Raw genomic sequence first — 12,060 nt, forward strand, 5'->3', positions numbered from 1 at the left:
AGGACTGTTTTGCTAGAATCAGCCTGTCCAGAGAACAGCTGGCTATAGCTGTAAAAAAATATCCAGTCTTGTGCTGAAAATAACTTGTACAGTGAGAACCCTTGCATAATTTGCTAAAAATATGTTCAGTGGAAAAGCTAGCTGAAGGTTTTAAAATTCAACAACTTTACTATGAGCAATTTAAGATGTGAGTTTACGACAGTCCAGACTTAGTAGCACTAGTGTGAAGTTGGCCCGCAGATCCTAGTGTCTTGCAAATAAGTTGACAGAGAAACAGAATGGATTCCAGCCCACTGCAATCCAGAGGTGAAAATAACAGTCTTTTAACAGAACATTTTCACAGTTTTCAAAGACTTCACTGTGGACCCTATACAACAGCAGGTACTTTTTTCACTACCCTTAAGGGTATGGGCAATATTTATCATAAAAGCAAAACGCCAAGCTTTTAAAAAGACTTTGTAACAAAATTCAGCAGCTGTTTAGCTTGCCAGAAATATTTTCATTGTTTTTTTCAAAATCTTTAATGAAAGCAAAGTGTTTCTTTTAAAACACCTTCCCTATTACAGATCACTGCTCTTCCAATTTCTTGTTCTGCCTCTTGGATGTTACTGTGGAGGCCTGGACCTCTTGTTTGAACACAAGCTCCTCCTGCCAGAGGGTGTCGATTGTGGGCACACTGTCTCTCTGCATTTTAGTAACTCTTCTGAAGTTTTAGAGTGTTTATCTTACACAGCTGAAAGCCTCCTCCTGTTTCATGAGCTCTGCACTGGAATGCAGTGGAAGAGACCCAGGGCCTGTGGCCACCCAGATTAGAGGTTTTTGTAATAAGGTCCCTATATGGTTTTGTTAGAGATTTCAGCTCTGTCTCTCTCTGTGTCTGCTCCTTGTTTGGGAGGCTAGTGGGAGGAGAAGAGCTGAAGGGCCTATATAACCTCAGAGCTTTCAGATAGAATGCATCATCCCAGAGCAGCTATCCCCAGCCAAACACTGTCAGGGTAAGTGGCACTGAACCAATCGCGTGATTTACAGATTGCTGGAGGTCTACAATTAAATAACGTCAAATGGAAGCTATTCAGGAGGATGTACTGCTGTGCTATAGTTTGCTTAAGCAAACTTACTTATTAGAATTGAATTGATAAAATGGTTGTAGTATCTATACTGAGTTGTCTTTATTTTATAGCACTTCTGAAAGGAGAAGAAAAGTTCTACCTGATGATTTTGCTCATTCTACTGGCACTCCAGCAATTGTATAAAGACACAGTCTGTGTAATGCCACAGCTGGAATTACAGCTATTTATGTGTGGGTTTAAATGAACCTGTGTGACCTTGAGGTGTTAGTTTGGACAGAACAGAGTTCCTGAAGGTGTATGTAGTAGCATTTCTCATCAGGTTTGCTTCAGTGCTGTTAGCTTAATGTAAGGTGATATGAGTGTTTTGGGGAATGTGTCTGTAAGAAGAGCTGGCACTGTACAAATCAGCAGTGTCTAATATGATACAATGAGGATGCATGTGTATTCATCCTTGTCTCTATGTATATGAAACTACTGTTCTGTAAAATGCCAAACATTTCATTATGGAACAGGCTACACACAGTATTTCTTGTGGGGCTGGAGTTCTCTTAATAGCTTTTTGTGGTGATTGGTGAGGTGATTGGTTATTTTTAGATGTAAAGCATATAGAAGAAAGAGGCTAAGCAGTATATTAAATACTTGGGAGAAAAATTTCCTTTCTCCCACAGTACAGAGTGACATTTGCTGCTGTAAGACCTTGCTACTGCATGCCATGGCAGTCCCAAGCTGTAACTCACTGGCTGGCAACAGAGCTCCCTGTCTGAAATCATTCAGCTTGGATTTTTCAACTTTTTGTGCTCTATTACTAAATATGGTTTTCATTTAGAGTCCACTAAGCTCAGAAATGTAGCCTTTCCTGCCCCCTTCTTTCCCCTCCCCCAAGTGATTTTTGGCATTTCATTAGCTGCATGGGTTTGAGCAAACCCCCTGACCTCAAACTCTGTTCCAAAAACAGACAGTTGAAAAGCCTATTTCCTAATTAGGAAATGGTTTGTCCAAACCAGTCTGTTCATTCATGTTAGATAACAATTGCACTCCATTCAGTAAATGTCTGAATACATAGAGCCTGTTTTCCTGGGAATTTAATAAATGCAAAAATTGCAACCTACTTTCCTTTCCCAATAATAATGATAAAATATCTGGAGTGCATCAAGTTAGGATTTCCCTATCCTTGTCTTGTTCTGGGAGCTATGCCCACACAGCCTGCAGGAGTGGGGCTGCAGCCATGTCTCTTGTTGCCTGGCTGGGGAGAGACAAATGAGGATCTCAAGTGAAGGATCTAGAACTGTTTGCGCTTGTTCCATCCACTGTAGAGGCTAAATAGATTGTGAGCTCCCTTGCTCATCAGCCATGGCTCATGCTGACCCCATTCCCAGTTTGTCCTGCACTTCCAGTATTCCCGTGGCAGAAGGTTTTGGAGACTGCACGTGGAGCCAGCTGGTCTGTGGATGACAGCTGTCTCCTTTAGCTGTTAACGCATTGCAATTTGTTGAACTCTGCATGGAAGCCTGGGCTCAGAGCTAGCCAAGTGATTCCCTACCATGATATAAGTTGTGAGTAAATAGTTCTTCTTGAGTCCTGGTATTCAGTGCTTGTTTCCGTAATTGACTTTAATACAAAGCCTTCAAAGCATTTTTATTATCCATATTATCTTCCTCTTCACCAGAGGAGGAAAACAGTTTCTTTTTACTGAGACAAGGAGCCGACATAAATTACTCTGCCACTCTACAAATGCAGTTTATTAGCTGCTTTGAAATGATGATAGAACATATTCTATGGCCTGTTTTTAAAACACATACTGTCCCTGACTTAAGAGCGGGTTATTTTTTCTATGTGACTAGGGGAGGGCTGGAAGAGGCTTTTTTTTTTTGCTTTTTTTTTTTTCCCCTTTTTATTTGGGAACATTTATTCTCTTTTAAAGTTAAATGTAAACTTAATTGACCTCCTTCACTCAGTGGGTTAAAAACTGCATCAGGAAAACACCCCTGGTACATGCATAACATTTGATGTGGTTAGTTTTTGGGAAGCCCAAGACCGAATGGGGAAGACTGAAGTACTCTTACCTTTGACAGCTTTCCACATGTGTCAGGATTTTGTCAGGGTGATAGAAAAGTGGGGGAAGTTGTTCTGAATCCAAAGCAAAGGGATCTTTGTTTTTGCAGCTGTCAGTCCAGCGTTCTCTTTTATCTCCCACCCACCCCACCCATGGATTTCTATGACCAAATTTAGATAAACATTTGCTGCTCCCTGATCTCTCTGCCCATGCAGTAGGACTGGAAGCTTCCTCTGCAATCCCCTGGACAATCTCTAGTGCATACATCCCTCCGGCAGATGTGGTTGAAACCTCCTGCACATTCAAAAGGAAGACGGTTCCTTCATATGTCTTGCAGGTCTTGTGACTGCCAAACTGGTGCCATACCTCTCTTTGCTGGTGCTGTTTGCTTTCATACAGCTGTCTCTGTCTTCAAGAGTGGGTCTGCTACCTATGTTTTTGTTTTTTTGTTTTTTTGTTTTTTTTAAATTCTTTCCTGCTGTTTTCATAGGGCCATTTGCTGTCTGGAGGGCCTGAGGACATTGACATAGAAGATGTGTGAGGAAGAAGACAGCACTGCCCTTGTTTGTGACAATGGGTCAGGGCTCTGTAAAGCTGGCTTCGCTGGGGATGATGCTCCAAGAGCAGTTTTCCCCTCCATTGTGGGTCGTCCCAGGCACCAGGTGATGAACTGCTTTGGTTATTCCATACTGGGTTTGTAGAAGTCTTTGCTGCCCTGTCTCCAGATCTCCACCCCAGGCCACCTTTTCCTGTGTTTGGGGCTAGCCCAGCCCTGGATGATCTCTGTAACACAGTATTTCCAGGCAAAATGAGTTCAACAGTACACTCATCTGAGTCAAAGCAGGTCTCTTGCCTTGTGAGAGGAATCCTTCTGAAATTTTTCACTCTATCTCCTCCTTTCCCTGACACTTAATTTTGGATCACCCGGAGAACTCAGTGAGTAAAGCTAGTTTAAAAAAACAGAACAAAAAAGCCCAACACAGAAGTATCTGGAAATTTTGACACCCCTAAAAGCTGATGATAGCTGATGTGTGGAAAACTAAAGGAAGATGTTTTCTGTCAGCTTCCTATTAATCTTCCTGACATTATTCATTTAGCTGTATCATAAATGGGCACCTGTCTAGGGTTGAGTTTCTTTAGCTTCAGGATTTACATTTGAGTATATGATGCATTCTCCTTGATTTTAATAGTTTTAAAATTACATTTATTATCTAAGCTGTTAAATATAGAGAATTTTTCAGCATGAACTAAAGCAGCTTGACTAGGCCACAACAAACTAATCCACCTAATTAGCAGATCCATCTAATTGCTTCTCTGGCATCTGAGGCCCTGGTGAAGTGGAAAGAGGTAAACTGATTGTAAAATGTGGCACTTTATATATCCAGCAAATGCATTTTAAGTTCTTCAGGGCTGGAGAAATGTCTGCCTTTCAGTGTAGCAGCTAGGGGGTGGAGGTCTAATTGAGGCCTCTGGGCATTACCATAGGTAAAAAAAATATATTCAAATGCCAGCTTCTGTAGATAATGTGAATGGCATTAGTTGCTCAAAAACAAGCCATAGTCACAATGGAAACAAATACAGATTTGTAGAACCTTTCTTTCCTGGTCACATATCGCATATACTATTAGTCTCCTGAAGGAAGGATCATCCCATCAAAAATTGCAAATCCAGGTTCCCTGTTTTTAAGACAGAGAGTTAGAGAAGCCAAGGTTTGGAGTCTGTAATGACTAAGTTCTGATGAGAGTATCATGGACTCAAAGCATCCTATTATATGCTATTTTTTTTCCAATATTTATGACTTTAATATAGAGACTAGTGTATCTCCAGCATAGTTTCCAGCTTCTGGCCCATGGACCATTTCTACAGAATCCATGAAAATACCTAAAAAGAAGCCTGTACCAATAGATTTAAATTGTCTATCTCTAATGACAATATTATAGTGTTTAAAAAGATTTTTAAATGTTGAAATTTAAGTTTAGGGAAATGTAAAGTGTGTATTGCTCTATCTTGACCCTTAGATGGTAAAACATCACTTTCTGCTTTTACTTCACTTTATTATAGTTTAGCACAGTTCATCTCCGAATAATAAGGAATATTAAAACAACCCTATTTTTTGACTTCATCTTGATGCATTGTACTTGTTCTGTTAACTTAAGCTGTAAGTGGAAACATGAACTCCAGAGATTTAAATGAACTGAACATTTCATTTGGCAATTAAAGAGCAACAAGTAATTCTCCATTCCTTAGTATTCGTAAAGTATTTTCTAACTAGTATAACTGACAACTGGATTTATTTCACAGCTAATGTTCCATCTACTTTGTGATACTTCTTTCTGAGAGACTAACTCCATTTGTGTTATTTTATAGGGTGTGATGGTTGGTATGGGTCAAAAAGACAGCTACGTAGGTGATGAGGCTCAAAGCAAGAGAGGAATCCTGACCTTGAAATACCCCATAGAACATGGCATCATTACAAACTGGGATGACATGGAGAAGGTATTTCAGCTTTGAAAAGTTGATGTGTATTACTGGTAAACAGAACTACTTGAACTAAATTTTACAGAATACCCACTAAATTCTAGATGAAAGTGTCATGCTAACAAGCATGGTTTAATGAGAATCTTGTTAACAGCAAAGGTTAACTTGCATCTAAGGCTGAAGTATCACTAGGAGTACATAAAAATAATTATTGGGAGTTCTTTTACTCTGGTCTGATCTCTAAATCTTTGCTAATTACTGGAGTTAAAAAAAAAAAAAAAAAAAAAAAAAGGAAGAAAAGTAATATCCTCAACTTACTAGCAAGGAAATGGAGTTTAAGAAGGCATTTGTTTCTACAAAAATTCAAAGCATGTATGTAATTCTGATGTGAAGGGCACTATTTACACATGTACTTTTTAATGCGTGAAAGATTAGCAATATTGCAGTGCAGTGCATCTATTTAAGAGCCAGTATTTAGATGAAGGGTTTCCAGAACCAAGCTTATAGTCCTAGTCTGTATAGTTGATATAATTTCTAAGATGGTATCTCTATTTAATGTTGTGCTGTGGAAATAGGGCTATTTAGAACAGCCGGAACATCACAACACAATGCAAGTGTGTGGAGTCACACAGGACTTACTGACTCTCATAGCACTGTAGGTTTTACTTGGAAGCAAAACCTTTCAGACACCTAACGTATCAAACAGTCCCCAATCTTAGAAGAAACTTCTTGGCCTTTAGAAAATCTCTGTTGGTTTTCTTCTTATTGGTGTATTAACCTCCTCATTGTGGTCTACTTGGCCTCAGATTTTTATAGCTAGTAGGACCGAGTCATCTGGAGGTGATAAACACAAGTTGACTTTCAGCCTCACAAGCCATTTGCCTTCATTTCTTTTTATGAATTCTTGGGCTGGCCTCTACCACCTAAAAGGTGAAACTGTCTTCAAGAGACCCATTATCTACTGAACTCTACTATTTAGGTCTGTATGTGTTCCAGAGTTGTTCTGGAACTGTTTCACTTTCAATCACAATTGAAAAGCATTGCTGGAACCAAGTCTGTCCTGCTCTATCTCTTCTACTGTAAGAATAATATATTTATTTTCATTAGCTTATGTGTCATTAAAATAAGTCATATATTACTGGTAGTTAAATATGAGGATAGTGCTTTTCTTTCTATAGTTACTTAGGTAATGTCTATGAAGGCAATAAGAACAACTGCATGAAAAACATTACTAGCCTATCTCTAGGACTGTAAGCAGAGTGCTGGAGCACAATACCTGTCTGGAAGTGATTCTGAGCTGCTGGCTGATTGTGTTTCTTTCCTTTGGCTTCTCCCATTGTCCTCAGATCTGGCATCACTCTTTCTATAATGAGCTCCGTGTGGCACCTGAAGAACATCCAACTCTGCTGACTGAAGCACCACTGAATCCCAAAGCCAACCGAGAGAAAATGACCCAGGTGAGTTCACACTAAAGGCATGGAATAATTCCAACTTTGTGAATTCAACAGTATGTGAACTTCATTATTTCAGTTATTCATGCTGTCAAGTAGTCTCTCTCTCTTAGTTATGGAAGATGGAAAGAGCTTAGTTACCACCTGTCATACTTGCATATTATTACATTTACTTTAGAAAACCAGTGTATCTGCTTTCGATGTGAGCACTTCAATCTCTCCAAGCTTTATGTCATCTTAATCTGTTTTTAATATATGCATGTGTCTATATTCATACATTAAAGATATAGACCAGACAAAGGGAGATGTCTTATAGGACAAATATTTTTGGATTTAGATTTTGCGTTTTCCTTCCTTGTTATTACCCATCATCAAGAAATATGAAAATCTTGTCTCTTCCCTCTCTTTCAGTAAATTGCTTCAATTAAGCTAAAACCACTAGTGCTAAGGCAATTATTTTAATTGCATTTCAGATTATGTTTGAGACTTTCAATGTGCCAGCCATGTATGTAGCTATTCAAGCCGTTCTGTCCCTCTATGCTTCTGGACGTACCACAGGTAGGCTTCTGAGGAACAGGACATAAATGTTTGAAACAGTTAAGTGTGTTGATGAGCACCTGGGAATAAATTGTGTGTTATCTTCTCAAAGGGATTGTGCTTGACTCTGGGGATGGTGTCACCCACAATGTGCCAATTTATGAAGGCTACGCCCTGCCACACGCCATCATGCGTCTGGACCTGGCTGGCCGTGACCTGACAGACTACCTCATGAAAATCCTGACGGAACGTGGCTACTCCTTTGTGACCACTGGTAAAGACACACTACTGACTGAGTAGGAGAGTTGTTTAATATGTAATGTTCCTAGTGGCCTTAGAAGGACTAGCAGTAGTTCTGCAGATGAATAGACAGAAGAAGGAATCCAGCAGGGAAGTCCCCTGCAAGACTAGCAGAGGACTTGTTTAAAGAATGGGGAGGGTGTTGGAGGGTGAAAGGGAACAACCTGTCAACACGTCTGGGTCCTTCCTGAGTGCCATTCTAAAGACTGAATCCTCTTGACAGCGGAGCGTGAAATTGTCCGTGACATCAAGGAGAAGCTGTGTTACGTGGCCCTGGACTTTGAAAATGAGATGGCCACTGCTGCCTCTTCCTCCTCTCTGGAAAAAAGCTATGAGCTTCCTGATGGTCAGGTGATCACTATTGGAAATGAACGATTCCGCTGCCCAGAGACCCTCTTCCAGCCGTCTTTCATTGGTGGGTTGAATGATTGTTCAGCCTTGGTAAACTGCACATAAATATCAAGCCCCTGTTTTCTTTTAGTTGTGTCTCATTGCTAACCCACTCAGACCTATACACAAGTATGTCCTAGCACCCATTATAAAATAATCTTTTAGGACAGCACTATTAATGTGGTGGGAGGAACTTCATGTCAAACAGTAAGACAAAATGCTTCCCTGAAATAAACCCTGAATGTTTATTCCCGGCTTCTGGCACTAGGCAGATGCCATTTTCTATGTTATGCAGTTGGCTACTACAAGAAGCATGGCCACAAAGTCACTTTTGTAAATAATGGGAGGATTGTAGTTTGAATGTGCTTGCATGGAAGTGGGGGGAGAAGAAGGGCAGGATGCACTACTTCTTATTTTTTAAAAAGACTGCTCCAAATTCTGAATCCGTGGTTCATCACGTTTGCAGAGTAAAGCCAAGACAATGCCATGCTAATCAACAGCCATGAAGGTAGGCTTGCAATGAGGTCACACAGAAATCCAGTGTTGGTTCTGCTAATCGGCAAAATTTCAGCTCAGAAGATAAAGTAGTTGCATACTTAAAAGTATTAGGACATATTTTGACTGTTCTTTCTCTGAGCTGGCTTAGTTAAAAAGAAAAAAAAAAAAAAAAAAAAGAAAACAAATTATTCTAATACCATATAAGGAATTTTTAGGACATTTGAGATGGCCTGCAAAAGCCTAGTGGAAACTTTACTATTCCACACCCCCAGCTTTCATTTTAAGGAGGAGTTGTGTGCATAAGGGGGAGAGGAGGGCTGTACACTAAGAAACTAAGCAAATAATCTAGACAGCTGAAGAAAATTGTCTCTGTATGGAGTTGCTTCCTCAGTGTTCTTCTGTACCTTCCCCAGGCATGGAGTCTGCTGGCATTCATGAAACCACTTACAACAGCATCATGAAGTGTGACATAGACATCAGAAAGGATCTTTACGCCAACAATGTGCTGTCTGGAGGCACTACAATGTACCCGGGTATTGCAGACAGGATGCAGAAGGAAATAACTGCCCTGGCTCCCAGCACTATGAAGATCAAGGTATGGTGCAATCATTTGTAAACTATTAGATTTAGCAGGTACAAAGTCCTCAAGAATCTAGTGAAACATAGCAACACTTTACAAAGTAAGTGCTGTGTACATACTTTGAATCATGTCTGTACCTTCTAGTAAATAATCACCACCTGGTAACTTTGCTGCTGGAAGAAAAGTGCCTTCTCCCATTTCCTTGTTCATGGTGAATTCCACGAACTGCCCTGACATGGCCAAATAATGGTGTGGAGCCAGCAGCGTAAATTTTCCTCTGGGGCTATATGTGACCTTCTTCAGCCCTTTGTGGCTGATGGAGATGGGATAGAGCAAATGCTGGTTTTGTCCTTGGCCTACAGATAAGACAGAGCCTCCGATAAGCCAGTCGTCCTTCTACTGCTTCAAATCTTCTGTTCCTTGCTTTACAAACATTTTATCAACCATACCAGTAGGAGTGCTCCATAGGTCACTTGTTTTTCGAAGCCCTCCTAGGTTATCATTATATGTTTCCAGAGCATTTATCTCCCCTTTTGTCATATGCGGTCATGAATACACAAATACACTACTTTTGCTGGGCAGACTGACTCAGGGAGAGAAATTGAAGATGTGGACTCAGACTTAAATAACTTTTCAAGTTTACAGCTTGCAGCAATGGCTAACTGTAATGCCAGGGATGACACTAGCACATAAATACAGTGGTTTTGTTAACATGAAATATCACTGCTTTAATATTTTTATATTAAAAATGTATTCTATTTGCAGTGGACGGTTGTACTTAATGCTTTTATGTCTTAAACAGATCATTGCTCCTCCTGAACGTAAGTACTCCGTCTGGATTGGAGGCTCTATTCTTGCCTCCCTGTCTACTTTCCAGCAGATGTGGATCAGCAAACAGGAATATGATGAAGCTGGCCCATCTATTGTTCACCGCAAATGCTTTTAAATTGCTTTATATGTCTCCTTAGTGTATTACTGTGAATGTATTCCAGAAAATACATTCTTATAATTTCATTCCATAAATCCTTCATCATAATTACTCTAACTAATTGGATACTGTGTATTTTTTTTTTTTTTAATAAGTTTTAAATATGCTATGAACTTGCTGCTCCCATGTGAAAAAAAACAAACATGCGTTTGTGGAGGTACCATTACAGCTGGTTTGAAGCTCCATCTTGTGACATGAATTTGTTACTACACTATACTGATCTTAAAGTGGTACCTTTTGCTCCATGATACCAATGCTAGAAAACGCTCACCTATCAGGCTGCACGTTGTCAAAGTTCAGCCTCAGAAAACATTTTAGTTTGCAAACAGAACCACTCTTGATTTTTCCAGAGTTTTGGGAAATGCCAAAGGAGCATAGCATCTGTTTGATATCAAGATGAGCATGTGCACTTTGCTTTGCATCTGCTCTATCCAGAAATATTATCTATCCACATCACTTCTTAATTCACAGCTGTCATGCTGGAAAAGCTAATTTCTTACAGTGTGTGGCCCAGAGGTGTCCGATTTATACTACACAATTCTGTGTGTTTTCTTTAAAGAAACCAAGTCTGTTCCTTTGGGAGCATATCTAAACACTAATAAATTGAACACATGACTTTCCTATAATATGGCCTCAGGAAGAGTGCAGCCTGTTATTTTATGTTGTGATTTCTGGCAGGGTCTAAAGGGTAATTAAGCTGGCTTAATACACTTTCTCTTCAGAACTTGTTTTGTTTTTGTTTTTTTTTTTTTTTTTTTTTTTTGTGGGGGGGGAGAGGGGGTTAACAAAGTAGATAAAATAATTTAGACAATTTCTTTTTCTGTGATTTTTCTGATTCCATTTATAGTGTTAAATAAATCAAAACTGATATTCAGCTAGAAGTATAGCACAGAAGCTGAAGACAGTAATACTGTCTTACAACTCTATCTATGAATAAAGAATTCACTGCGACAGACCTGGAAAAGGTCACTTCTAAGGAACTTGCTGCAATCTGTATTCATTAGAGATCAGGATAAAGGATGCTATTTATTTTTGTTACCTATTTTCCTGTCTAAACTCAATAGTTTACCTCACTTGCCTGTTACATGTTACCTTTCAAACTAAGCTTTTTGCAACAGCACCTGTTATTTAGCATGTCTGTGTAACCCCTGGGTTTCAGATCTTGTCCAGCTTCTGACTGTTAGCACACATTCTAAACGTTTTTGTACTAACCTTATTATTTAAAGTGTAGATCATCTACGTTCTTGGAACAGATACTAAATAAACTCTTGTAAGAGCAAATAACTTTTGTATGGTTCTTCTAACTCTATCTAGATCTTTTTATCTAATTCTGGATAGATCCAGGGAATCTCTTTCAGGATAAGAACTTGATTTCAAATAAAAGTTTATACTGGAGGGTTGCTGGAGAAGACACATTTCTCCAAGGGACTCTGATGCATCTCTGCTATTCCAAGATGTGATGAGGGTCAGCTCTCAGGTAAAGGACTTGTGTTTTTCTAAGTGTTTTCTGCTTAATAACTTATCCAAAACTTGAGCTATACAATGATGAAATGGGGAAAAGGATTTAAAAAAAAATCACCCAAGCTGATGTATTTGCCTCTACTACATATCATGTACATACTACATATCATGTACATCTCTTCACTGCTTCAGTGAATTCACATAGCTGTGAGTCATAAAAAGCCAACCACTGTTAAAAATTTGTAATTCTCTGA

General features: G+C 39.4%; 1 protein-coding gene across 1 annotated transcript; it reads left to right on the plus strand.

Moving 5' to 3' along the window:
- Positions 1 to 924: 924 nt before the first annotated feature.
- ACTA2 (actin alpha 2, smooth muscle) lies at positions 925 to 11,626 on the plus strand. Its single transcript, XM_009966760.3, has 9 exons — positions 925 to 995; positions 3,614 to 3,785; positions 5,491 to 5,619; positions 6,948 to 7,058; positions 7,526 to 7,610; positions 7,702 to 7,863; positions 8,113 to 8,304; positions 9,191 to 9,372; positions 10,160 to 11,626. The coding sequence occupies exons 2-9, from the start codon at positions 3,657 to 3,659 to the stop codon at positions 10,301 to 10,303; spliced, it is 1,134 nt and encodes a 377-aa protein (XP_009965062.1). The 5' UTR covers positions 925 to 995; positions 3,614 to 3,656; the 3' UTR covers positions 10,304 to 11,626.
- Positions 11,627 to 12,060: the final 434 nt, after the last annotated feature.

This window comes from Tyto alba, unplaced genomic scaffold (genome assembly GCF_018691265.1).
Source record: "Tyto alba isolate M040663 unplaced genomic scaffold, T.alba_DEE_v4.0 Super-Scaffold_1, whole genome shotgun sequence".
Classification (NCBI taxonomy): Eukaryota; Metazoa; Chordata; class Aves; order Strigiformes; family Tytonidae; genus Tyto; species Tyto alba.

Coding starts and splice junctions, on each gene's coding strand:
- ACTA2 (XM_009966760.3), top strand. CDS start 3,657: ATGTGTGAGGAAGAAGACAGCACTGCCCTTGTTTGTGACAATGGGTCA. Junction 7,059..7,525: donor ACCGAGAGAAAATGACCCAG/GTGAGTTCACAC, acceptor ATTGCATTTCAG/ATTATGTTTGAGACTTTCAA. Junction 9,373..10,159: donor CCAGCACTATGAAGATCAAG/GTATGGTGCAAT, acceptor TGTCTTAAACAG/ATCATTGCTCCTCCTGAACG.